This window comes from Oryzias melastigma, linkage group LG4, assembly GCF_002922805.2.
Source record: "Oryzias melastigma strain HK-1 linkage group LG4, ASM292280v2, whole genome shotgun sequence".
Classification (NCBI taxonomy): domain Eukaryota; kingdom Metazoa; phylum Chordata; class Actinopteri; order Beloniformes; family Adrianichthyidae; genus Oryzias; species Oryzias melastigma.
In genome coordinates this window covers 24,617,335-24,645,212 of record NC_050515.1, presented here as the reverse complement: position 1 = coordinate 24,645,212, position 27,878 = coordinate 24,617,335, and the positions used below count along the sequence as shown (strand labels likewise).

The 27,878-nt window shown below is 38.6% G+C and overlaps 1 protein-coding gene across 1 annotated transcript in view; it reads left to right on the top strand.

Moving 5' to 3' along the window:
• nlgn1 (neuroligin 1) overlaps window positions 1-24,145 on the top strand; it is a 385,517-nt gene extending 361,372 nt beyond the window's left edge. Inside the window, exons 5-11 of the mRNA XM_036211636.1 lie at window positions 13,966-14,178; window positions 15,301-15,567; window positions 15,651-16,012; window positions 16,443-16,603; window positions 20,223-20,379; window positions 20,674-20,751; window positions 23,543-24,145. Coding sequence (XP_036067529.1) covers window positions 13,966-14,178; window positions 15,301-15,567; window positions 15,651-16,012; window positions 16,443-16,603; window positions 20,223-20,379; window positions 20,674-20,751; window positions 23,543-24,145 — 1,841 coding nt within the window. The remainder of the gene's footprint in view (window positions 1-13,965; window positions 14,179-15,300; window positions 15,568-15,650; window positions 16,013-16,442; window positions 16,604-20,222; window positions 20,380-20,673; window positions 20,752-23,542) is intronic.
• Window positions 24,146-27,878: the final 3,733 nt, after the last annotated feature.

The following is a 27,878-nucleotide window of genomic DNA, read 5'->3' as shown; positions in this document are numbered from 1 at the left end:
CCTTTAGGGGGCAATAAGCAGCAGGAAATTTTTTTTTTCTTTTTAGGGTAGTTAAAGGGTTAAAATAATTTTGCATTTTGTAGGACAAGTAGTAATATGGCATCCATGTAGCTTACCTGTCTTTTGGGAATGCATGTTAGACACCAGAATATTCAAGATTATAAAAATATACATTAGTATTTTGTACGTACCCCTTAAGTTTAAAAAAAAATTGTGGACGAACAGCCCATATTATTAAGACTGGCTAAATAGTCATTGGATATTTTATAAAAATTGAGTGTAGGGCGGCCATTCTTGAAAATGGCCGCCATTTTTGATTTTTCTTGTGACTAACTTCCTTTTCTAAAAGAGTTAAAGCTAAAGCCCTAACAGCTGTCACGCACCTAGGTGTGCGAAGTTTGTTCTCTGCATTTGACCCAACTCCTGGTGGAGTGGTGAGATGTAGACAGCCGTTCTTGGGAACCATTTGGTGGTTCAACCCCCCAATCCGTCCCTTTAATGTTAAGTATCAAGCAGGGGGGCACTAGGTCCCATTTTTGGAGTCTTTGGTGTGACTCGGCTGGGATTTGAATTCACGACCTTCCAGTCTCGTGGCGGACACTCTACCACAAGGCCACTGCTGGATTGGAAGTGGTTGCACAAATGAGCGTAATAGCAAGCTAAATTCACGTTTACAACTCATAGCTGAATCATTATCAGCTAAAGTTGAACTCCTTACTGCCACAAACCAGCAAGAAAATGAAAGAGGGAAAACATAAAAACCAAAGGTCACTTCCAGAAAATCATTTGTTTCTCCTTTTCTTTACATCCTCTGGACAGATAAACAGTGGACTGTAATGTTTGTTACGCTTGCCAATAGGAGCATTAAGCCGCTAGTGCCAAAGAACACCCTGTGATTTGTGACTATAAACAGTGCTCTCTGACATAATGGTAGGACTTGGTCCCTGGGGAATAGAAAAAAAAAAAGGCCCGAAGGGCCACTAGTGAGGTTAGAAAAGGTAAAGGCCAAAAAGATGACAAAACAGCCACAGAGATGTGCCTCAGCAACGCTAACCTTTACTCAGACCTCAGACTCACCCAAATTGGCAAAAAGAAGAAGACAGAAAAGAGCAAAGTGTTCCATCTGGGTATGTAACCTTTACTCCAGCCACCAATCAGGCGATGTGGAGTAAGGTGGGAGTGAGCGGCTGCTGCAGGTATTTACTCCACAAGAGTTCAGCGAGGTGAGATGGTAGACGTTGAACTTTTTTTATTCGCTTTTTCTTCCCAAAGATTTGTATCAAAGTGTGGCTCCTAGTGTGAAAACGCAAATGAAGTTTGAAAAACCTTTGAGGGATGAGAGCGACGCGTCTACGTATGTGCACGTGCGTGCGGCGAGGTGAAAGAGTGCGCGGGGCGGGCTGACATTTCCAGCCAGCCGGTGTTTGACTGAAGGCGACGGGCAGCCGCGCGGCGACATCACCTCCTGGGCGGCCGGGGCCTCATTACCACACCGAGGCTGAAAGATTGAGACACAGAACAGGAGATTTCAGCAGGAAGAGGAGAGCCGGGGTTTCATGCAGCTTTGTTTGATATGGATGGGAAGATAGCAGTCTTATAATTTATCCATTTTTCTTTTTCCTGCTTGCTTTACATCTGCTCCACCGCTGCAGTTTTAACGCTGAGACCATATTCTTATACCAAGGTGGAGTCAAATATTCAATCATTAAGGGAATAAAAAAAAAAACAAAAACAAAAACATGCAAGTTATGTTTGTTATCCAACGTCGCTTATAAATAGAGGCGGATCTAAGGGGGGAACAAGGGAGTGCCCCCCATTTGTCCCCCAGCTTTTGAGTTTAGCTTAAAATCGTTATTGACAAAAAATTATAAATCATCAATACTTACTTCTTTAGGGAATAAATACACCTGAAATTCCTATTTTAATGGCCTTGCACACTGCTGTTCTCATTGGCCACCCTTCCAGAGTCTTCTACCCCCAATGAAATGCTATAGCTTTGCCACTACTAACTAATTAACTAACTACTACTAATAAATTATTGCAGAAAATTATACTGACAAAGCTGTGGTTAGTGAAAGCCATTTGGTATTTACAAGGCCGGGATCCAAAATCTGCATCCAAAAGGTCAAATGGGACGTCTTTCCTAATTATCCTGTCATACGTAACGGAAAGAGTCGCACAGAGATTATGTAGCCTTATTCTTGCACAACAACAGTAGCGGAATTTTTGCTAAAGACAAATGAGATTCCAGAGTCAGAAATTGGGTGATGTCTGACAACTGTTGATTTTAGAAGAACCAAAGAAACAGCTCATTCTACTGTGATGCATAAGCTAACTTCAATTGAAGCAATTTTCTTTACATCGGGGAAAAACAAGGCAAGACATTTTGGAAAAGGCACCAATAAGTAAATGCAATACAAAAAAGTAAAGATAAAAAAAGTATTTGGAGATGTAATGAAGCAGATAAAGAGCATCCCTCCCTGGGATGGTTCTCATGATTTTGTTCTTTAAAGACTGAAAATTAAGATTTGGTGTTTTCAACAAGTTGTAGCATAATACAGGTGATGAGAAAAAAATTAGAGTATTTCTTTATTCAAATTGTTGTAAATCCTGAGCAGACGACAAATGGCTGGAAAACGTCTGTAGCTGTGACTTAGATACTAGGATTGGCGGACCACAAGCTCTGCTATATTTTGATGTGTTTGTTTTTCCTGTCCAAGCTAGCATCAAAACTGTACGGCTGGATGGCTCCAATCAATGGGTTCTATTGCTAGAGATGCTAAGCTAGCCTGTTGCCATTGTCCAAGATATGTAAAGAGCGACGCCATATTAGGCATGTCAGTAAACAATGAGTCACATTTTAGCAAATGCAGTAAAATGACCATGAAATGGTTAAATTTGGTCCGGTTTTATAAGCAAAATAACTCTGATTATCACAAAATAAGACCCAGGCTGTGGTATTGAGGTTTTTGTACCGATAATTAAAACCGAACATTTCAATCTTTTTTTATAAATAACTTAGTTGATTGGAGTGGGATTTAAACTTGTAGGTGTGGATAAAAGAAGCCATATAAAAGCAAAAATGTTCGCACATTTGGATTCTTGCTCAGACATTTTCTGTCAGTGTGGACACATTCCTTCATCCTTATTTCATTCTCCATGTGCAGGATATAGATTTCATCTGAGCTAGCTGTGATTCCCCCGTCTTTTCCTGAAATGCCTTATTTCAATCTGAAAGGTCCCTTCGTTCATCTTTTCCATATATATATATATATTTAGTTTTTGCCTCTCCCAGCATCCACTGCTCTCTCATCATCCACCTCTTCTACCTCTCCGTTCCCCCTTCCCGTTCTCTGAATGTCTTACTTTGCCCTTTTGGATGTGTTACTGTGTTCCCATCCTCTGTCTCTTTCTAGGGGGGTGCTCCTCTCCTCTCCCACTATGCTAATAATGTTTTTGTGCAGAGAAGAAGCTGCTTACCAATTCACATCAGGCCTCAAAACATGCATGTATGCAAAGACACAAACAGGCCAACACAAACCATCTTTCTTTTCTTATCCTCTTCAGCTTCTCCCCTTTGTCTTTCCAGCACACCTGTTTTTTTTTTAATATGTTGTCATTGCAAACAGATAAAAACAACATTTTTAGCTTCTTTTTCTTTTTTTTAATCGTCTTTTGTTTTCCACGTTTCGTAGTGACATTATATTCTTACAAAACCTTTATTTTCTAAGTGTTGAAATTGAAATTGAGGTCTCTAAAATCCGACTTTGCACCTCCTCATCGATGCTTTGAAGGGATTAAACCTGTTCCCCTCTGCTCCCTATTTCACTGAAAATAAGCCTTTTGATAAACCCTTGTAAAAGTATGCATTAAACCAGAGTGTTTCCATGTTTGCACCTTTTTTTCCCCTTTGTGTTGGATTTGAATTAAATAGATTTCCTGAATGATAATGGATTTGTTGTAGGTGTTAGTGATACCAACCTGAGCAACACAAAGGCAGTCATGCATCCGAGCCGAGCCGAGGCGAGCCGAGCGCTCCTCCAGATCAGTTTTACATGACATGTGTCTGCTGTTCTTTAATTGACTGAAAAGAGACAATCCCACTAACTGAAATCTGGTAACGTTTAATGAAACTCATCATGTTGAACTTCTGGATACTGCATTATTTATTCCTGACACCCTTGTGTTTTGGCAGCCCTGAGCTGTTATTTCCCCGAGTCTCAAACTAATAAAAACTACTTGCAGATGCTTTAGATTGGTTCTTTTCTGCTTGGCTTGACAGATGGAGGGAGAGTGTCTGGATTAAATTGATTAGCTCTGTTTTGACACCACAATGTCTGCAAACTTAGCTATGAGGCCAGATACTGCAGGAATAACAGCCATCATTTTAGCAACATCAGTAGACCAAACAGGGCCATGAATAAATGCATAGTAATAAAAAAATAGATTTACAGATGTGATTTGCTTCCATAATTGGCTATAGCTTCAGACATTATATTGATTAATTAACAACCAATGCAATATGGTTTATTAGGGGTAGATTAAATCTTCTTCAGATCCAACTAGACTTATGTTTGTTTTTTTATTTAGATACTTGCCTAATCGAGATTTTTAGTTTTTCTCTACATATTTAAAAAAATAGATTGCAAAAGTGTATCAAGTATTAGCACTACACATAACTATTTCCCCTATGTTCATTAACTTATTTCATTATTTATTTATTCCTATTATTATTTAATTATTTAAGGATTTGTTTTACTATGAAATCACGCAAATTTGATTTGCAATAATAATAAATGCGCCTGATGGAAACATGTCAATCTAAAAAGAAGAAAACATTTATCAAAATAAAGTTTTTGCCCTTGAAGGAGGTGGATTTTAGGGCATATTGAAATTGAAATATTACGCAAAACTGCAATGGAAACACTTTTTTCCCCCATTAAATGAGTCACATGACCTGCAGGATACCATTGGGCAGCACAAGAGGTTCCACAGCATCACACGGCTCATCAAAAGTTGTCATGAGTAAATGTTGGATCCACTGCTCCTCTCTAAAATCTCCAACAATGATTTCCCAAAATCGCTCCATAGCCTGATTAAGACCCCGATGTCTCCTTTGATAGATGATGATGAGTGCTAGTGTCGTGGCAGAAATATGAGTATATCTGCTGTAAATCTCAGTATTGCTCACATCTGTCGCTGTTTATTTGAGTTACTTATTCCATGAGTTGGTTTGTGTTTATTCGCATAAATATGATTTAATGGAAATTGAATAATCGCTAAATTGTGTTTTTTTTTCAACATTTCTAAAATTTACACTTACATTTTTCCTTTGTTTTGTGAAACGAAGAAACACTAAAAATGGTGAAATTAGCAAAGTAGGATTATAGATGTTTTCAGGCAGTAAAACTCCTTACTACACACTTTATACACTTTTCTCAGATTTTCACAGTTTTCCATCTTTGTAAAAAAATAAGTCCATTATAGAGAAGGTAGATTAAAAGTAGCTCAGTTGGTTAACTGGCACTTGATAAATCAGGGTTGGAATCCCAGGTTATCCTGTGTGGGTCCTTGGCTCTACTTGCACTATGTCCAAGAGGGTGCAGGTGTAACGTCTCGAGATGATCTGTAGCCCAGGTAGTTTACAGAATTAACCCAGGATGGGTCAGGAATGGCATATACAATGTAACCAAAAATCTACTTGTGATCTAAAATTTGCATAGACATAGTTATGGGGGACATTGATTGAGAAGGTCAGCAGAATTGGCCGTACATGGTTACGTTTTTAACCTTGATCTTTTTTCTAAAGTTTTCCTCTTTTTCTTTTCTTTGCTTTCACCTTATTTTTCTATTGTCAATAAAAACCCAAAGTGCAGTCGTGCTCTTTGTATTTATCTCTTAAAGAATTGTGCTTCCTGTCATGTCGCCTGGTTTTCTGTCGTGTTCGTTTTGTATTTTCTCACTTTTTGGCCTTCCAGTGTCATTTTTTTTTTTTAGGGGGAGGGGGGTTTAAAGAAACATCGTATGGTAGAAGTCGAGGCCTAATCATCTTGTACATTTTCCTAATTGCAAGCCAATTATGTATTCACTCTGCAGAGCCGCAGTGGCTTGAGTAGCAGTTTAATCACTTCCACACCCACACGGAAATCCTCCCCACTCCCTCTTCGCCTTCAACCCGGCAGAAGGAGGTAATCCATACCAGCTTGTCCTGCGGGCAAATCTGTTCGGGCAGCAACACAAATTAACACGTGTTTGTGTTTGTGCAGAACAAGACATATGAGCAGCGGCTCTTTTCATTTTTGAAGTTGACACCGTAATTTGATTTGTACAAGCAGCAGAGAGAGAGGCCGACTGAAAACTGGAGCTTTTATTTATTTATTTTCTCGATTCATAAATAGAGAAAGAAGATAAACATTATCATAGCAGGACAGAAGGAGATTGTTGACTGATGAATGGAAACTTTAACTCTACAATATTTATAGGAGTAACTAGAATTATCGGATGTGCTGGTTTCTTTTGGATCATGGCAACCATCGCGATTACCACTTGTGTGCTTTCTTGAAGTATCCCTGTGCCTGAATAATGACCCCTTGGACAAGTGGTGTCCACAAAGACACGCACACACAAACACACACAGACTCACAAACACAGCAGCCCTGCCTCTGTAAGTCTGTGCCTGGGCCTTTATCTCTTTCTCTCCTGGCTGCATTGTTTTGATGGAGCTTTAGCTTTTGTGCTGTCATTTTCCTCACTGAAGATAAGTTGTGCCTTTTATATGCAAATGCAGAGAAGCTCACATGTGCACCTGTCCTTGAAACTGAATAAGTTAGTGAATAACAAAGCTAAAATATATCACAGGTTTCACCTTCTCACTTCACATTTCTGGGTGTTGGAGAAAATACTTCCTGAATGTGAGCGTCTGTCTGACTCAGGTCAAAAATAAACAGTTTATTCTTTTATTTTATTTTTTTATTGTACTCTAGCTTCTGAAGTATTACAGGAGATTTGACCCAGATGAGCTAAGACTGTATAAAAGCAGTCGATAAAACATTCAAGATTTTCAAGTTTAAGTGCGAATAATATCAAAGCAAAGGGTTTTTCCCAGAATCCCACAGTCCAGTTTTGTATTTGGCATTACACGGTTGTGTTAGTCTATAGGTACATGCATTGAACACCTATAAGAACGTGACTGAACAACACATTGTCATCCCAAGTCGTCATATATTAAAATTTGGTTTCTTTTTGATGTTCTGGGGGTCCCCAACTTTTTCATTTTTTACGTGTTGGCTGTTCCTAAAATCAAGAGTCTGCGACCATTGAGATGAAGTGCTGGATGCACACTGGTACTCAGGACGCATCTAGTACTGGCACCCTAAGTAAGTAATGGTTTCCCTAACCATAACCCAGTATTGGTACCCTAACCTTAACTCGGTACTGGTTAAGGTTAGGGTACCAAGTCCTGGTACTGTGTCTGGTACTGATTTGGGTCCAATACTGCATCTGGTCCGGTGTCTGCCTGGTTAGAGTACCAGTACCTGGTGTGGGTACCAGTGCGCTATGCATCGCGGTACTGGAGTAGTTCTGGTTTGTGTTGGTAGGGGACCCATGAGGTTATGGGACCAGCCAATACATTGAAAAAAACAACTTGGGAACACCCAAACATCAAAAAGTGACGCGGAGGGGTCCTTTACCAAAGGTCAATACGTGACGACTTGGGTGTCAGAATGAGTTGGACTGAAGTGAATGTGATGTCATCCATAGAAAATGGCTCCAAGAAAAAAGTCAAGGGGATGGAGTCGTTGTTTCTATGGCAACCACTCTTGCCAAGCAGGAATGAGTTTGATGAAAGTCCAAACCCCTACCACTTGAAATCAGGAGAATCTGTCGATCTGATATTTTGTTGAATCTACAATGCTATTAGGCACCATTTGCTTTTATCAAGGAATCTGATTGGCAAATTTATAACTTGAGTGACAGAAAATATATCATTTAAAAAAAAAGATAATTGTAAGAAAAAAAGTATCAGAGCAAGAATGGTTATTCTAACCAAGGGGACGAAAGTAAGAGCTGTTTATGTCTCAATAGAAGTCTATGGGATTTTGCTTTTTGGATCCAGCAGGTTCTTCCTATTTGGAACATGAGAGGGTGAGGTCGCTCAGCCGTTTCTTTACACAAGCAATGTTGATATAATGTTGAACTGAAGTCAAATGTAGTCTTCCGTTTGTGCAGATTTTAATCAGTGACAATCTTGGACACTTTAACAGGTACCCCGCAACATCTTGGAACAAGCACAATGTTAAATTTGTTTCATAACTTGTTTGTTTCTCCTATTTTGGCTGTGTAGTTTTTAATTTTGGCAGTTTTTTATTTATTTATTTATTTATATTTTTTTGGCTAAGACGTTGTGGTGAGCAAAAAACTAATTATTTTTATGTTCAATCAGGCAGCATTTATTTCAAGGCTGCAGCCAAAAGGATGTCTGCTGATGATTTTTGTGTTTAGTCAACCTAAAGCAACATTTTTCTCTTCAAATTCTGGTTTTCAGATCCACCTTTTGGTTTAATTAGACAATTTTGACACTGAGGAGACTGTCTGCTTTAGTTTCTGAGTATTTTAATAACCTTACACTTCAACGGCTTACATGTTTTGTAATTAGTAAAGCTGAAGATTACTTTGGTTGTTTCTTAGTTTTCATGTTTGAATACAGTATTTCAGAAATCTTCACTTTTTTAAAGCCAAAATAATCTTTTTAGATTGAAATTGAAAGCCTCAAAGCTTCATGAGGCTTCATTAATGCGTAACTAGTTTTTATTTAGTTTTTAATGTTCCTGTTCAATGAAAACCACTAATTGTATTTCATTTGTCTCCTTCTTCTATTGTTTGTCTTCCCGACGATTCTTAAAGCATTTCAGCCGCTATTTTCCCAGTTTGTAAAATATGACATGTTTTCCAAACTTGAGGATAAAATGCTTTCGATCTCAGAAACCATACCCTCTCAATCGCTTCAAGGACAACATCAAGGACGGGGCCAGATTCCCGTTGAGCTTTATTTTATTACTTTGTGCTGTCCCCTGAAATAAACAGTGCTACGATAAAAACTTCAAAGGCACCGAAGCGCTCCAGCATCTTTAAACTGAGGCTGCATGCTGCTGCACCAAAGAAAACCGGGTAAACATAGATGCCTGATCATACCTGACAGACCAACACTGTGTGTCTTCATCAGAGCTCCATGTTGCTTTTTCTAGTTCCTGTCAGCTTTGAGTCAAGGTTTGTTTCTGCTGTTGGATAATCTACTTTGGTGGTTTGTTTCAGTAGTCGTGGAATCCTCCTACCATTCAGATAATCCTCAACATCAAACATCTTTCCTTTTGCAAATCTAACTGAACAGCTGCAGTCTGAAGCTACATTTACACCGCTGTCTGCAACATGTGTTCAAGTGGTCACTTCCAGCGAAGTCTAAATAAACGTTTGTAGACACATGGCTTGGGCTGACACATTCAAAACTCTCACATTCATGTGTAGCAACGCAAGATTTTACGACCCTTTTCAGGCTCTAAATACAAAAGGCCTTTCAACACACATTGTCTGTTAAACTAACTTTGACCAATCAGGGACATAGACTCTTTAATAATATATGGATTTGGCTTTTACTGTTCAAACCAGACACAGTAACGACCCTGACAATGTCTGTGTTTGTTTTTATAATAAAGATAAAACAAGGCCACTCTCTCTCAGTTAATAGTAATCCATTTTGAGAGGGACCTGGCTGCAGACAAGGTAGCACCTGACAATACCGGCTGGAAATTATACAACTTACCCTAACACAAAAGTGTTCAGGATTGTAGGAAAAAGCTTTTAGAGGAGAATTTCTGCAAAAAAAAAAATGTTATTTTAACTAATTACAATGATCTGAACTGAATGTACATCAAAAATTGAACACGTGTAATAGCATTGGCAACAACAAGAAACCGCCAACTAGTCCAAACTAGTATCTTTATATATATTAATAAAGGCAGAAGTAAAATATCAAAGTTGCGCTTGCATGATTTTTGCAAGTGAATTAAGCTCTTTGTGGTACGTGTTGAAGAAAACCTGCAATGAAAGTATCAATCTCATCACACAAGTAACGATACTTCACCTTGGTATCAATACTATCAATACTCAGATCAATACGCCCACCCCTATGCACCATTGCAACATTTTACACCAAGTCTCCTACAACTACAGGTGGTGGACATGTGCTAGTAAACATTAGAAAATTAGCTCCTCCCTGCTTGCTCAGTGTGAACGCCATGGGGTAAACACATTTTCTTGAATGTGTGTCAAATATCCTGTGTGTGCCTAGCTTTACAGTTTAGATACAGAAACAATAAATCGGATGTACTCACAGTGAATTAATCCCCAATTCAACCACAGACTTCTTTCACTGGAAAACTGTAATTGTCGACAGAATCGATTGAGTGGACTACTTGTTGCGGCCTAAGTCAACACAACGCATGTGTGTAGACAAAAATATGATAGCGTCATATTTCTTTCACCCCTGCATCCAATGTCTTCATAAGATGAAACACGAGACCCTGGCAATCATTTTGCTGCTGACACACATTTAAAACTGCCACAGTGCAAACATTACTGAGCAAGCGTACCCTGTGCTGTTTAAATACAGGTTGAATGAGTGAGCGTCCTGTAGCTCTATATTCATTAGATCCAGTGAGAAGCACCGTGCGCCTCATCAGCATTTTCCCCAGGCAGCTGCCCTCGACGGGCCACTGTCTGCGTGCTGTTGTGGGAGCAGAGCAGAAATGGATGGAGCGCCGCTGAGCCTCTGCTAACATTTGGAGGCAATGCTGCACTGTTTGTTTAAAGCAGACATCTGCAGAAAGCACAAAGGGAGGAGGGAGAGGAGAAGAGAAGAGTGCAGTTTAGGAGAAGTCCTATAAGCTCTATTATTATTATTTTTTTTTTTTTTTTAAATAAAAAAAAAACTAAGTAAAAACTGTGTATCTCAAATACAATTTTATTTATTTTTGCAAATATTTCAAATGTCAGAATACACACCCACATATATATATATATATATATATATATATATATATATATATATATACAAACACATACAGAACATAAAGATAAATAAAAAAATTATTGACTAGGATGAAGACACGAATCAATCCAGACTTTACTAATGAATTGTTAATATATTCTACAACATAAATCTAAATTTACATTTGTGTTTTCTGTGAACGTCTGAATCTTTTGGTGTCACTGCCTCTTTAAAGATTAATCTTTCTCAGTCTTTAACTGAAAAAACGCTTCAACACAGTTTTTGTAACTCAAGAACTATAAAATGTACTACAAATATGCTTTATTGAGCCATCTGATTGGTCAGTGCATCCTGCAATATATCTATATGAAAAAATGAGGACTAGCAAGACCAAGAAGGTTAGCTTAGGTTACCTTAAAAGAAGGTAGTAGAGGAAGAAGGGTTATTCTTCCTCTACTACTTCTTCCTGTTTGGAACATAAAGGAGTAGGAGATAGAAGGGGTTGAGTCAAACCTTGGTCGCATAGTAGAGAAGCTTTGAGTGTACACACAACTGATACTGTCTGTCCTGTTACTGCTTCTCTGAACTCCTTAGACATTTGAAGATTTTCTGTTCTCTAAATGCTCATTAATCTTAGTCCAGTCCTAAACTTTTCCCTCCACTTGCATGTCCTGTTTGGCTGTCAGTCCTAGAATTGGACGTTTTCACTTTGAATTCAGTGACTGGAATAAAACATGTCGAGTGCCGGAGTGCATGCTTCACTGAGGGTGTTTTCCCTCCAAAGCTTTCCCCTGCTCTTCTTTCACATTCAATCTTTCTTGACACCCAGAGTCAAAAGGATAGATGGTGAAAAGGAGAAAACAGAGGGAAGATTATGGTACCCCGACCATGACTGTGGAAAATAGATGCTTTTAGAAAGGAGAGCATAAAAAAAATCTCATTTTTCTCCTCATCCAGCCCCCTCTCTGCTTGGACAGAGATAAAAGGTATAAAAGCTGGATTTCTGGATGAAGGTTCACCTTCATATTGTCGTCGGATGGCTCAAAGGTGGAGCCGCAGTCTCACCCATCATGGAGGGTGACTATTTGCCAGATCTTAGAGACATTTGTGATCTTTTGTGTCCAGCAGAGAAGCAGTCATCCTGCCTGGACCAAAGAGCACTTAAATGTGACTGCAGTGATGGGAAAAAACCCAAATCCCTTCCAGATCATTTCATATTTTGGACTCTCCTTCTGGTTTACAACTGTTCCTGTTTGTGTCTCTTCTACTCTATTTATTTTGTTATTTATTGATGGTCATTTCTGGTTTTAATTACTCGGCTAATGGCCCCCTTGGATGTGTCTGCTCGGCTACACTGTGTTTGAGATGATAAATGATTCCTGTTTCACAAAGTTACTTTGATTAATTTCTCAATGTTGTGTTAGATTATCTTGATTCTAATATTTACCTTCCCCTGGTGGTTTGCTACAAGCTTTCTAAATTAGTTGATATAACTCATTCCCTTTTAAATGGAGTTCAGCACAATTCATTAAACCATGTTTTCATGGGAAGCCAATACAACAACACAACTACTATTACTCCATTTTAATTATATATATAGAAAAATAAGGGAATTGTTGCTTGTTTGCTTGTTGTCCATCATATGTCATGTAAGGTTTGTCATATTTTTTACAGTAAAAATGAGGCGAAGTTTCCCTTTACATGTGATTCCTGATCATTTTGGACTGTAAAATCCAGTACTGCTGGGTCACAAAGCCCTGACACGTCACACATTTAGGTTTATATAAGAGGTCTGTGCAGCAGCATCATATAGGTATTTAGCTCTTTTAGCAGAAGCTACTTTGAGTGTGTGGAAGTACATTTATAGCTTTAATCTTTATGTTGGTTGGCTGTCCACTTTATCGGCACACCAAACAACAGCTCATTAACGCAAATTTCTAATCAGCCAATCATATGGCAGAAACTCAACTGATATTTGTAGACATGGTCAAGACAATCTGCAGCTGTGCAAACCAAGCATCAGAACGAGGAAGAAATGTGATTTCAGTGACTTGGTTGTTGGTGTCAGATGGTTGGTCTGAGGATTTCAGAAACTGCTGATCTACTGGGATTTTCACTCACAACCGTTTCTATGGTTTATAAGATAATAGCTCCACTTGTAGATCTGCTTTTCTTTTTTATGTGCTTTTCTTTTAGCTCCTACTTAAGATTTCAGATCTGGCAACTCTGCCGTATGTTTCTTGTTGCAATGGTTAAAGAAATTGTGACTGACATGAGATAAAAAGCATAATATTCCAATGCAACTGCACAGTGGTTTAAAAAAATGATGGTTTAGTAAAAATGTGAGGACAGGAGCCTGTAGATGTGAACATATCTAAACTGTAGAAAGTTTCTGAACTTGGACAGGTGAATCCTCTTCAAATCTAATGCTCTCCCAAAGACACACTTTAGGCTTCTTATGTTTTTTTGTGCTTTCATCCTTCAGTTTAAGTGGATCATCGAGCTGCCTCCCGGCTGGGCTTGAAATGATCAAATGAACAGTAGATCAGGGGTGATGGTCTTCTTAGTGGGGTTGTGAAGTGTAGAATGTCATGAAGGTTTGAGACTTTTTGTCACCACTGAGGGACTTGATTATCACTACATACAACTTACATCATTATTCATAAGTTACATTAAAATGCCAATCCCACGAGTTTTTAAAACTATGAAATCTGCTTTTTAGACGTAATTTTGTCTTTTCTTTTATAATGTAGCAATGTAGTCATGTTGGATTTTGGAACAGCTGGATTTAAGGATTGAATACTATAGTTTTTATTAGATGAACAATACATTTCCCACTAATCTATTTTCATGCTACGATCCATTTATCCAACGTTAGTAACACGTTTATAAACCATTTCCTCTCCACTGTTTGCACACAGGATTCCTGAGTACTGGTGACCAGGCTTCTAAAGGGAATTACGGCTTGTTGGACCAGATCCAGGCTCTTCGTTGGACCAGTGAGAACATAGCAGCCTTCGGGGGCGACCCATTGCGGATCACCGTTTTCGGCTCTGGTGCTGGAGCTTCCTGTGTGAACCTGCTAACTCTGTCTCACTACTCTGAGGGCAACCGCTGGAGCAACTCCACCAAAGGTAGGTCATAGTCAAAAAACATCTAAACCAATATTTGAAATCCCCAGACTGTTCTGGGGACATCTGTCATGTTCTACTATATTTATGATGGAGAACTCTGAACATCAATTTTTGTACGATGAAGAGACATGGATCTGGAATGTTCCACCAAGAACAGCATTTCTGCTCTTTCAGTCTCTTGAACAATGCCAAAGACTGCACATTGCCTCAGAACATCATGCCTCTAGTGAGGAGGCTTCACTGTCAAGCTGTCCATGCAGCGAATGGTAGAAATACTGTACATGTAACTGACATGGTCAATGTTGGTTGTTTGGAACTAACATGATTGTCTTAATTTTGGACATAATTGGTATCAAACTAATGCGTTCTTGAATGCTTGTTTAGCCACATTGGATAAGCAGGGACTTAATCTTCTTTTACATTTTCTACTGTTTACTTGTGCATGTTCAGAAGAAGCTTGGTGCAATAAGACAAAGCGCTACAAATGTTGAAAATTTCACTCCATGCTTTTTCTTTCACAGCTCTATTCCAATATTTGAAAGACTTTGTGTCATGTAATTCCAGTAAAGCAACAGGATCCATCAGCTGGCTGGGTGTAGGGCTAGCACTAGGGAAACAAAGATTTGCTTCCCAGTGGGCACAATGGGCTTACTCCAGTGTGGTTCCTTAGGCAAGACCCTTCATGGTACTGTCTAGCTGGTCCCCACCCCAGATAAAAATACATGGTGGTGTCAGGAAGGGTCTCTGTAATAAAAATCTTCCACACTACCTGTGCTAATCAGTGAAAGCCGATTCATTGTGGTGATCCTAGGGATGAAAGGTGAACAAACAATCAGTGACATTTACAGTGAAATATAGTTCCAGTTGGCCACAGACTACAATTATTCATTTCTCTTTCATGATCAGTTTTCAACAATCTGTACTTCTGTAAATTCAAAGGGTTGTCATCCATACGTCCAGACAGTCTTTTTACTTTAGGCTGAGTAAGATGATGCTGCTGTGTTTTTTGTTTCTTTTATAAATGTAGTTCATTTTTTGATGTTTAGGAACATGTAAAAAACATGTCAACTAGAAATGTTTTTAAAAGATTGTAAATGTCTTTTTTGTTGTTGTTGTTTTCAGGTCTCTTCCAGCGGGCCATTGCTCAAAGCGGAACAGCCCTCTCCAGCTGGGCTGTCAGTTTTCAGCCCGCCAAGTACGCCCGGATGCTGGCCCGTAAGGTGGGGTGTAACCTGGAGGACACTGTGGAGCTTGTGACGTGCCTGCAAAAAAAACATTTTAAAGAACTTGTGGATCAAGACATCCAGCCGGCCCGCTACCATATTGCATTTGGACCTGTTATAGATGGAGACGTAATACCTGATGACCCACAAATACTAATGGAGCAAGGTATGGGTTCACCTTGTACAGGTACTTCAAGCATTGTTCTCTGGGACTGGGATTTAATTCCCATTTGTCTGGTTTCTTTCCAGGTGAATTTCTCAACTATGATATAATGCTGGGAGTAAACCAAGGAGAAGGCCTTAAGTTTGTGGAGCTCATTGTCGACAATGACAACGGCGTTCAGGCTAATGACTTTGACTACGCTGTATCCAGCTTTGTTGATGACCTCTACGGCTACCCAGAAGGCAAAGACATCCTGAGAGAAACTATCAAGTTTATGTATACCGACTGGGCAGACAGGCACAACCCAGAAACCCGCCGGAAAACACTTCTGGCACTTTTCACCGATCATCAGTGGGTGGCACCAGCTGTCGCCACAGCTGACCTGCACTCTAGTTTTGGATCCCCTACCTACTTTTATGCTTTCTACCATCACTGTCAAACAGAGCAGGTGAGCCCTTAATATTTTCAGTAACCAGCAGTGTGAAAAGTATGTCCTATATATAAGAAAACCAAAAAGTATAATCTGGTGGAACGAGATATAAGAAAACTGTCTTCAGGTCAAAGAGACAAAAGGTCTTAGTTTATGGGTGACTCAGTGACTCTAAGGTGTTCAGTCCCAGTGTTGTAATCCCACGTCACCACACTTCTGCCGCCATGCTTAACAGTGTCCATCCAAAAACCAGTGGACTTTATAAAATCAAATAAATAAATACACCTGATATGTTCTTAGAAAGCCACTTTGTATGCAGTTTAATGTCAAATTGGTTTACTTTTACTTAAGTATCTCAGGTTTTCCTAATGTCAGACATAAAGCCCATCGCCTCTGTCATGTATACATGGCAGTACTGATGTGTTGTGATTCTCCTGCTTCTCAATAGGTTCCGCCCTGGGCAGATGCTGCTCATGGAGACGAGATTCCGTATGTGTTTGGGCTGCCAATGATTGGACCCACAGAACTGTTTCCATGTAATTTCTCCAAGAACGATGTGATGCTCAGCGCCGTGGTCATGACCTACTGGACCAACTTTGCCAAGACAGGGTAAGTGTTAGACACACAGCTTACAGAGCACAGATTGGTCCAGAATTTGAAGCATTTTTGATTTCTGACTAAAAGTTCTGAAAAATTATCCTTTTAATAACGGATCTGTCCCTAACAGCAAATAATAACACTCGTTCTTTGAATTACTGTAACTTTTCAACAGACTCACCTTCCAGTAGTGATGTGTTGAAAAATGCAACCTTTTACTACTTTTAAAAGTTTCATGTCAGTGCAAGGCTTTTTAAGTGTTGCATGTCAACACAAAGCTGCTTTTCTCAGCTTCCAGAATCCATTGGAATTGCATTAATTGCACAAATGATTCAAGAGTTGTGGTATTTCAAAGAGAGTGAACACCAGAACTACACTGCTCTGAAATACGCTTTTTACATATTAGAGGTTAAAATGTGTGACAATTTGTTTTTAGCAAACCCTTCTCCATGTTCTGATATTCACCAGCAGAGTTCCTCCTGTCCCTTTGAGATAATAGTATAAAAGTCATCAATTCAAACCAAAAGGCAGGAAAGTCAAAAATAATGGCCAGCTACAGTTCTTGTCAACATTTTTGAAAACGGGTTTAATGGGCAAATTAGCAAAATCAATGAAAAATACATTTTCTCTCTGTAATATTCCAAATGGGTTCATAAGACAGGTGGGACATGTTGGTGATTTTTGAATATTCTAGTATCCAAACATGTTATGCACAACAGTAAAGCACATCAGAAGTGAGGGAAGGTACTCAACTTCATTTCCTGTCACTTATGGGACTCTTTTGCATCAGCTAACTGAGTTTATGAAAACTCTTACACCATCCTGGTTTTTTTAAAACTCAAACTTTTTATTTAAACTTTCCCAGTAGTAAATACTAGACGTAATGAAAATGTGCAAAGTTGCAATTCCAGAATGACTTGAATCAAGTTTATGTGTATTTATCTTAGAATATTTAAAATTTAAGAATAAACTAGGATAAAACCTATAAAGAACTAATTTTACTGGAAAGGATCCAAGTTATTAGAAATTAATTAAGTTTCATTGAACATCGTGCATTTAAGAAGTATTAAGTGAAACTCATTCCCCAGCCGTTTTAGGTACACCTTGCTAGTATCGGGTCGGACCCCATTTTGGCTTCAGAACTTATTCTGCTGGAAGTAGCATCAGAAGATGGTACAATGTGATTATAAAGGGATAAACATGGTACACAACAATACCCATGTGGGCTGTGGTGGTGGAACGATGCTCAATTGGTGCCAAGTATGGCAAGAAAATATCCCCTTGACTAGGGGTGTCCAAATCCAGTCCTCGAGGGCCGGCATCCTGCTGGTTTTCCACAAATCCTGCCTCAACTACAGCTGATTACCTGGATCAAGTTTAGCCAATAAATAGCTTCGATGGCAGGTTTGTTGGAAAACATGTAGGACACCGGCTCTCGAGGACTGGATTTGGACAGCCCTGGTCTAGACCATAACATCACTATCAGCCTGAACCGTTGAAACAAGCCAGGATGGATCCATTCTTTCATGTTGCTGAACCCAAAGTCTGATCCTATTACGTCACAGCAGAGATGGATATTTATCAGTCCAGGCAAATCTTCTATTGTCCAGTTATGCTAAGTTTGAGTGAATTATAGCCCCAGTTTCTTGTTCTTAGCGGACAGGAATGGCACCTTTGTGGTCTCCTGCTGCTGTAGTCAGTCTGTCTCAAGGTTGGACGCACTGTTTGTTAAGAGATATTCGGCAGACCTTATTTGTAACCAGTGGTTATTTGAGTTACTATTTTTAAGTTATATTTCTATCAGCTGTAGTATCAAGGCATTTCCACCAACAAATTGGATATTTTCTTTTTTTCTGATCATTCTCTATAAGCCCGGGTGAAAATCCCAGCAGTTTCTAAAATACTCGGATCAGCCCGTCTGATACCAACAACCATGCCACATTTTAAGTCACTTAAATCCTTTTTCTTCCTCACTCTGATGCTCGGTTTGACCTGCAGCAGATCGCCTTGACTATGTCTACATGCCTAAATGCATTGAGTTGCTGCCATATGATTGGTTGATTTAAAATTTGTGTTAACAAGCTGTTGGACAGGTGTGGCTAATAAAGTGGCCAGTGAGAGTATGTTGCATATTTGGATGATGTCAAAAATTATCAAGACTTTAGAAAAGGGCAATAGCCCAGCCCAGGACAATATGGTTCCCCCCTGAACTCCATTTATTTATTATACAAAAAAATCTAAATGAATAATTTCCAAAGACATAAATACAGAGTTAAATGAACAAAAATATTATTCCTAAACCAAATAACACAGTACTTTATTTATTTATTTTCAGGAAATTTGCATTTTATTTTAAATTATGTTCTGTGCTATTATTTTATTTTTTTAAATCTTTTGGACTCATTGCTGTCAAATACGTTTAGCTGTTTTAAAACAAAAAAAAAAATACTATTCTGAATCTATAAAGCTGCTGATAGTTTAATTTCAGTTGTGTTTACACAAAGTTAAACTACAATGATAACTGCAGGAGTGGTGAAATATGCTGTTGGGTTTTATGGAATGTACAGTGTAATTGATTTGTGTTGCAGTTCCCCTCCACAAATCTTTAAATGCAATATTAATTAATGGTCACGGGGAGTAGAGGGGCATTCTTGATGGGGGCAAAATTAAAATTCTTTTCTCTCCCTCTGTCTCATGTTGCCTGCAAGCATGTAGTCATGGCCATAATTGTTTTTCTGAGTTGTAATGGGAGGACATTGGCTTTTTCTTTACCCTGCCCAGCGAGCCTGAGGGGAACAAAAAGCCACTAATGATCTACATATATAACCCCAAATTGTCGAGAAATGCTTGGTACCTGGGAGATTTATGCCAGCCATTTGAATTGTTAAGCTTGTTCTTGATGAGGTTTGGCTGGCTTTGCATGCGTCTCTCAGACAATGGGGCGCTCAGTGAGTCTGAATGGGCTTCCATAGCTCACACGGCTGGCTCTGTTCTCCTTAGTCCAAGTGCAAGTGAGTATTCAAAGCGCGGATCACAAGCTGCATGTGCAGTACAAAACCAGGGCTTTCAAACATTCTTTACTGAACCATTATGGTGCTGCATGCTTGAAGCATATTTATGTACAATGCAATACACAATACTTCTTAGTTGCAAGCATGCTACGCGTGTTTGTGTATTCCAAGAGGATACAACATGCCGTTTGTAAAGATAGGCTTAACCTGATCTTTAAAAGAACCTTACTCTATATATAAGAAGAAGAACGAAAAAACTTTAGATATGACTCTACATTGCCCCTATTGTGGACCTGCGACAGGCTGGTGACCTGTCCAGGATGTACCCCACCTTCGCCCAACAGTAGCTCGACAAGCTCTGACAACTCAGTGACCTCAAAGAAGATATAACGGGTAAAAAAGATGGATGAACTTTAAATATTTTTAGAATGTCAGTGAGAGGTCGTTGTTGTACAATTTTTTTATCCCATCATCTTTGACTGGTAACTGCAGAATCAGAATTGGATCAGACAAAAGCATTGTCCCCAAGGGATTTAAACAGACTTTTGTAGAAGGAATGTGTTGATCTGACTGACTGACAACTTATCATGTCTTTGTCTGTGTTATTCTTCTCTTCACAGGGACCCAAACCAGCCTGTCCCTCAGGACACCAAATTCATCCACACAAAGCCGAACCGTTTTGAGGAAGTGGCATGGACTCGATACAACCAGAAAGATCAGCTGTATCTGCACATTGGCCTGAAGCCACGGGTCAAAGAGCACTATCGTGCCAATAAAGTATGCCACGTCTTCACTTCAGTGTTTGCGTCTAGTGCTTGTACATTCAAACCAGATGTTGTCTTCGCTGTGCAACCAATAGATTCGGAAATTATATTAATTAAGATTTTGATCAAATTTGACATTTGTTTTGGTCTTTTTAATGAACCCTTTTAAATTTGATAAGGCTGAGTTTAATAATAAAAACAAAATAGGTGATATTGCAGTTGTTCCAAACAGTTCAGAAGGATCAGCAATCAGAATTTATTTCACTGTAGAAGTTTAACTATTTTGTCCTTTCTTTCTGCTTTGTAGGTCAACTTGTGGCTGGAGTTGGTTCCTCATCTTCACAGCCTCAATGAGGTGACCCAGCTCATTCCCACCACCACCAAGGTTAGTGCCAAACCCCTTAGCACATCTGGGAATGCTGCACTTTTTTATGATATGCTGTTAATTAAGATGGCCTCTGTAGTCTAAAGTCTGTAGTGACCAATGAGTAATTTTAGCTTTTCACACCCGGTTCAGGTAATGAATAAAGTTACATTAGAGCAGGAAAATTAGGACTAATAGTAAAAGTAGGACGGAGGCAAAGAACTCTGAGGATGTTCCTTTGACCAACTCTTGAATATACACTAAAAAAAGACACAAAAAAATGAATGATTGGATTTGAATAAATGATATACATACATACATACATACATTTATATATATATATATATATATATATATATATATATATATATATATATATATATATACATACATTAATATGTATGTATATATCTTTGGCCTGCACAATAAACCGGAAATTTACCGCGGTATCGGCGCGGTATATCAGACCAGTGTGATGCATTTTTTATATGAACATCTTGAGTATTTCTTTATGTATAAGAATATTCTTGAGATCATAAATAGGCCTCAATGAGCACATTTTTATGTAATTTATGTGTGTGTTTATCTTTTGAAGTACTTTATATATGTTTTATTAAAATATATATTGTAAAACGTAACAAAAAATACATTTCTAGCTTTAATGTAGTTATTTTTCCTTTTTTCCCCCATCTTTACTGATCTGAAAAATGATTCCAACCATGACTATAAAACCTTAACATGATCTGAACCTTGAGTTTTGTAATCCGTTACATCACCAACGTCAGTTATATAGAGATAATTTGGTTTCAGGACAGGAGATGTTCTCCAAACACAAGTACTATGCAAAACATGCCAAAAACTCAAAATTCTTTTAAATAAAACTGTCACAGTAAAATGGAAATGTCTTAGCCTTTTTGTTTTGCTATTTGTCCATTTATCGCAAGTCGTTCCGTCATCACAACTTCAAATACAGATATTGCGTATCGCATGTTTTTCACATATCATGCTGGCATATATCTATATCTATATAATATGTGGATAGAAAGGAAAACTTATATCATTTATAGAGGTGGATATAAGGCTTATTTATATGAAATGCATTGCTTTTTTTTAATGGCCACATATTAATTCTTGATCATAAAGAGTTCCCATTCCAACCCAAAATCCACCATTTCTCCTAAAATATTCACCTTACCTTACACATTACTTGAGAAATATTGTAGAAAAACACCCACTTACATGAAAAAATAATTTTAAAGTGCTACAGCAATCTTAAAGTATTGCTACTGACCTTTTCAATAAATATGAAAAATAGTTTGTCTCCGTGGGTGTTAAGCAGTATAATGACATGAAGCCTGGCTCATGACATTTGTACAGAACTGTACAGTCACTCACAGACAGGTCCTGGATCCTGATTAAGAAAAATTGACATTACATTGTTAAATTGTTTGTTGACTTATACCTCATGGCATGATATTGTGAGGGTACATTATTTAAGTTTTCACCAAATATGAAAAGCCACAATTCAACAAGTAGTAGTCAGTTCTCATTTACCTTTGATCACATACACATTATTCTAAGGGGTGACTGTTTAGGATGTATTATAAAAAAATCTTTACACCTTCAACTTAAGATAAAGAGACAAACAAACAAACTTTCTTTACTATGAAAAGTGCATATCTATTAATGGCCATTTAATGACAATTACTTGTCGTGATATCATAAAGTCACAGACTTAGAAATTCTAAATCTGTTTATTTAAATATGCATTGTTTTTTATTTGATTCTGCTTTTTATGTCTTAATTGGTTTTGCCCAAAATGCAAACAAATGGCTTCTAGATTAAAGAGAAATGAAAAATAAAAATAAAATGAATGATACACAATGTATCCAAGAACAATAATGACTTTGTTTCAGGAAGTAAAAAATGCAGTCCAATGTCAAAGATACAACTCAAAAACACAAGTATTAATGCTTCTAGGTTTGTATGTATATTCAGTTATATATGAAGTATTATTGTATTAGGGGTACTTTTTTGTCGTTTCATCATCATTTATTTTAATATCTAGATAAAAATAGCCCCATAAAGGAGTGTTCTTTTTATTATCAAATGAACATTGCTGTCACTGACTGTCCATCCATCCATCCATCCATCCATCCATCCATCCATCCATCCATCCATCCATCCATCATCTTCTTACTGCTCCCTAAACCTCGGACTAATCTTGTTGGTTGTCTACATCAACTGTTAGGGTTCAATTTTGCCTGTTCCAAGCGTTTCAATACATTTTCACACAAAACAGCTTATGATTCATTTGATCTGGTGTGAAAGAGGTAAAGATATAAAGACATAGGAGAACTTCCTTGGACTCAGTTTATATTCTCTTGATTTCACGAATAATATTTCACAAATTTAGAACATGCAAAATCAGGATTTCAATGTGATTATTTGCACATGTTACTTCTTGTTCAATCAGACTTAATCACCTGCAGCTCCTGATAATTGAACACGTCCAATCTACTTGTATGTGGACACAGTTTTGTGCTCTTTATTTTGGGTGCATAATGAATCCAACCCCAATTGCAAAGACATCATGAGTACACACATTTTAGACCTACATACACAAATCTTAATGTATATGGCCCCTATGGTTGGAATGGCATGTAAAACTATGCTAATGATTAAAGACAGTAACAGCCAACAAAAACAATACAACTCTTTATGAAATGGTACCTTTTTAAAATTGTTGTTGTAGTGGTATAACATACTTTTTAATCAATAATCTTTTTGACCACTGTCTCTGTATCTACAGCTCCCTCCACCAGAAGCAACCAACCGCACACCAAAGACCACAGTTCTGGTGACCAAGCGTCCAAACCCCACCCCATTCCCCACCAAGACCCAGGACAGCCACAACCAACCTCATCTGGTAGACCAGCGAGACTACTCCACTGAGCTGTCCGTGACCATCGCTGTGGGCGCCTCCCTGCTTTTCCTCAACATCCTCGCCTTTGCTGCTCTCTACTACAAAAAGGACAAGAGGCGACATGACGTCCACAGGCGCTGCAGTCCCCAGCGGAGCACAGCCAATGATCTGGCCCACACTCAGGAGGAGGAGATCATGTCTCTGCAGATGAAGCAGCACTCGGACATGGACCGAGACTGCAGGGGCGTCAGTGACTCTCTGCACCCACATGATGTGGTACTGAGGACTGCCTGTCCACCGGACTACACCCTGGCTATGAGGCGTTCGCCAGATGACATCCCGCTCATGACGCCAAACACCATAACCATGATCCCCAGCACCATGGGAGGGCTCACCTCGCTCCACTCTTTTAACACCTTTCCCAGCAGTGGACAGAACAATACCCTGCCTCATCTGCACCCTCATTCACATTCCACGACCCGGGTATAGCCCCATGGATTTTCCCATGATGGCGGAACTCTAATGGTTGAGCTAAAAGGGGAATGGCAGTGATCCTGTGGCAACTTGAGGTCGACAAACACAGAAGTGTCTGGAGCTGAACCACCAGGAGTTGCTGGCTACCCATAGAGTTACACTGGGATCCTACAACACTTTGTTAATACCGATGGGAATATAGTAAATTCTTTGAGATGGTTTTTCCCAGGAGGATAATAGAATAATGAACCACATTTTTGTACAAAAATAAAAGACACCAAGAAAAAAGAGAAAAGCAGCCTTTCACAAGCTAAAACAGTGCAGAGGATGTTTTTTATTATTATTTTATTTTATTTTTTTGGATCTGATATTGTGGAAAAAGCAAGGTGCAGTTAAAAAAAATTCAGTTTTAGCGATGGTCAGGATGTTTTTTTCCCGACTGAATTTCCTGGAATTAGAGCGGAATACGCCGGAGGTAAGAAGAACGGAGGGGGAGATTACTCTGCAGGATATGTGGGGCGCAAAGTTGGTGCCTTGGAAAATTTACCTGGGTAACGTAAATAAAGGAGGCCATGTACATAAAGTTGCAGGTTCCAAGGAGAACAAAGGAAAGACTGAAAACTCCAGGATAAGAAACCCTGTATGCACAACAGAACCAGAAAAAAAGAGATATCGCAAATACTTTCCGACCATTTATTTTTGAGGAACGACTTTATTGTATAGAACTTATTTACATATCTATATCTGTACACTAAGCACCAAGGCTGTTTTAGCCCTCTTCTCTTTGGAGGGATGTCCATACTGCAAACCTGCCAGGCGGACAGAACCAGTGGCAAGTAAGGATCCACCAGCTGGCTTTCTGGCAGTTCCATCTTCAACAGAGAGCCGGGGAACAAAGGATAAATGGATATTTTAGCACGATGCGCATGACAATTTATCTGCTTGATGGCTGCTCTGCTGATTATGTCATTATAAAGAGTAATTTTCACCCTGTCCCTTGCATTGGAGAAAAGTAAGACACGTTTCCTGATGGGGTTCCAGGAAAACACAAGCCCTTGCAAGACCACAGGAAACGCCATCGAAGTCGTGGAAACGATGGGCTGGAGATGGAAGCGGAAAGGGCTAGTGCTGGGAATACAGTAAATCTTTCTTGCATAGCATAATATAGCTTGAGTGGGCTGGGCAAATAAGGACTAGTTTTGTACTCTGTGTTGGTACTACTTTTTGATAGTGGCTAAATCACATAACATTGTATCAGACTCATTGTATGTTCAGTTAAGATCAACGTTCCTTGCTGTTCCACCTATTGGGGCACTATACCTTATCAAAGTAATTACCTTCACTGTTTATTCCATTGCCCCCCTCCCCGCCTTTTGTGTTTCTGAGTGGGAGGTGTGTTGACACACTGGAGATCTATGAGTAAAAGATGTGGCACAAGAGCAAACTTCCAAGGTGTGCGGAGTTTCTGCTGGTTTAAATGATGAAGGTCCAAATATTTCAAAAGCCAACCACAGATTAATCACATGAGCTGAAAATAAACTGGAAATACACAGCAGGTGGCTAAGAGGACTCCCATGATGCACTTTCATCTTAGTTTAATCATTTGGCAATGTATAAACAAGTCTAAATATACTTTCTAGGGCCTAGAACAAAGGAGAGAAAAGTCTTTCACAAATCATCTTGTCCTTTCACCTTTTACATCAAACTAAAAAACTGTTATAAGGGCATCTTTCCTTCATATTTCAAAGTAAATTATTTGGGTTTTTTGCAGATTGAAGTCTTGAAAGCAATGTTATAATTTGATAGAGGTATCTGCCAATTCAGGATTTATTATCTGTCTTTTTAAAGGTCTTATACTACGTTCACACGCGCATCTAGTATACTGGATTGTTGCTACCTGATACTGTAGTTCAGAGGTAGGCAACGCTAGGCCTCAAGGGGCTCTGTGTCTGCATGATTTCCAGATATCCAAGCTCTAATCGTGACTGATTACCTGGCTCAGGTGTGTCTAGCCAATTAGAACATGCCAGAGCAGGGTATATTGGAAAACATGTAGGAATGCGGCCCTCGAGACCTGGAGTTGCTTAGTTGGAAGTGATTTTGAGCAAAATGTTAAAGCGGATGAATCTTGTGAATCTTGCTCCAGGCTTTTTCTTTTACTGCTCTATTCCAATATTTGAGAGACTTGGTATCAGATAATTTAGTTTGGGCAAAAACAACAACATTTATCAATATATTCTCCATGATTAATTTTTAAACAGTTGGTACTTTTGTGAATTGACAGTAAATGCAAGTTCCCTAATTGGTCAAACTCGGTCAACTTTCAATGCGCATTCAGTGATTATGCGTTTTGTGTGCAGAGCTTGAAAATGCTCGTAAAAACTTGCATAGTGACTCAGGAACGCAAGAGTTATGAAAGCCTGAAACACGCCGCGGCTGGTGTGAACGTAGCTTTACCAATTCTCTGTAGGATATTCATCCTTGAAAAAGTTTCAAGCTGAGTAAGATTCTTGTGTCTTCTTATGTGGACCAATTTAGCTGTTTTACACTTTCTTGTGTTTATGTTTCTATGTTTATGTTTCCATGACCCGTTACGCACTGCAGGGGCCATTTTATCTTGAACCTAAAAACTAAAATAATCATGAAAAGTCAGTGAACCCTGGAACTATGGAGCTATTTGTTGGCCGTAAATATTTGAAACCCCAATAAAACATTTAGAAAAAATATTGGTGTTTGCAAAAAAAAAATGGTAAAATATCCAAAACTTTTTGCAATTCAAAAATAAACTTAATTATTTTCAGCGTCAAATGTTCATTTTTTTAGGTTTCAAACTCAAAATTTCAATTTCAAAACTTATAAAAACAAACTCTGCTTTTTACACCCGTCTTGGGACAACTTCAGACTATGATAGTACAGAGTAAACAGCCATTTTCTGACCGTAATTATCACAGCTCTAGGAGTCAGTGAATGCACCGGGACTGAAGTTACCACCCTCATCGATTTTGATTGGTTTCGTGTTAAACGCGTCACAACGGGGTCAAAAGTTTTGAAACAAAAATTTTCAGATTTGAAAATGAAAAAAAAAAGACTTGAAAGTGAAAATAAAAGATTTGAAATTGAAATTTTAAGTTTTGAAACCTAAAAAAAAGAACATTTGATGCTGAAAATAATTAAGTTTATTTTAGAATTGCAAAAAGTTTTGGACATTTTAAATTTTTTTGGACAACCACCAATAATTTCTCAAAATGTTTTATTGGGGTTTCATATATTTATGGCCCCATTCTTAAGGAAATCTACCTTGACTTTTCAGGATGACTTATTATGACAGAATGGGAGTTAGCTTGTTTTGGTCAAGATGACAAACGTTTTTAGTTCAACCATGAAGGCTCAAACACAGTAAAACCTCACCCCTCACCACCACAACCAATCATATTTGTCATTGTCACCAACGTAGCCCTGGCCTTTTACCAAAACCACTGACTGAATAAAAAATAAAAAGGTTATTTGGAGGTTAAAGCTAGAAATACACTGACAATTCAGCTCACATTTTCATTACGGTTTTATCTTCACTGGAGTTACTCTCTCATAGCTCCTATTTTCCACACCCTGGTGGCCCTTTCGTTGACACTAAACGTTCATAAAGAAATTGTCAGAGGTGGAAATCAATTATTTCAATGAATTCATTGGTAGACCTTTTTTTTCCTTCAAACTGCAAAAGTTAAACTTTATGAACTGCCGTTTATAATAA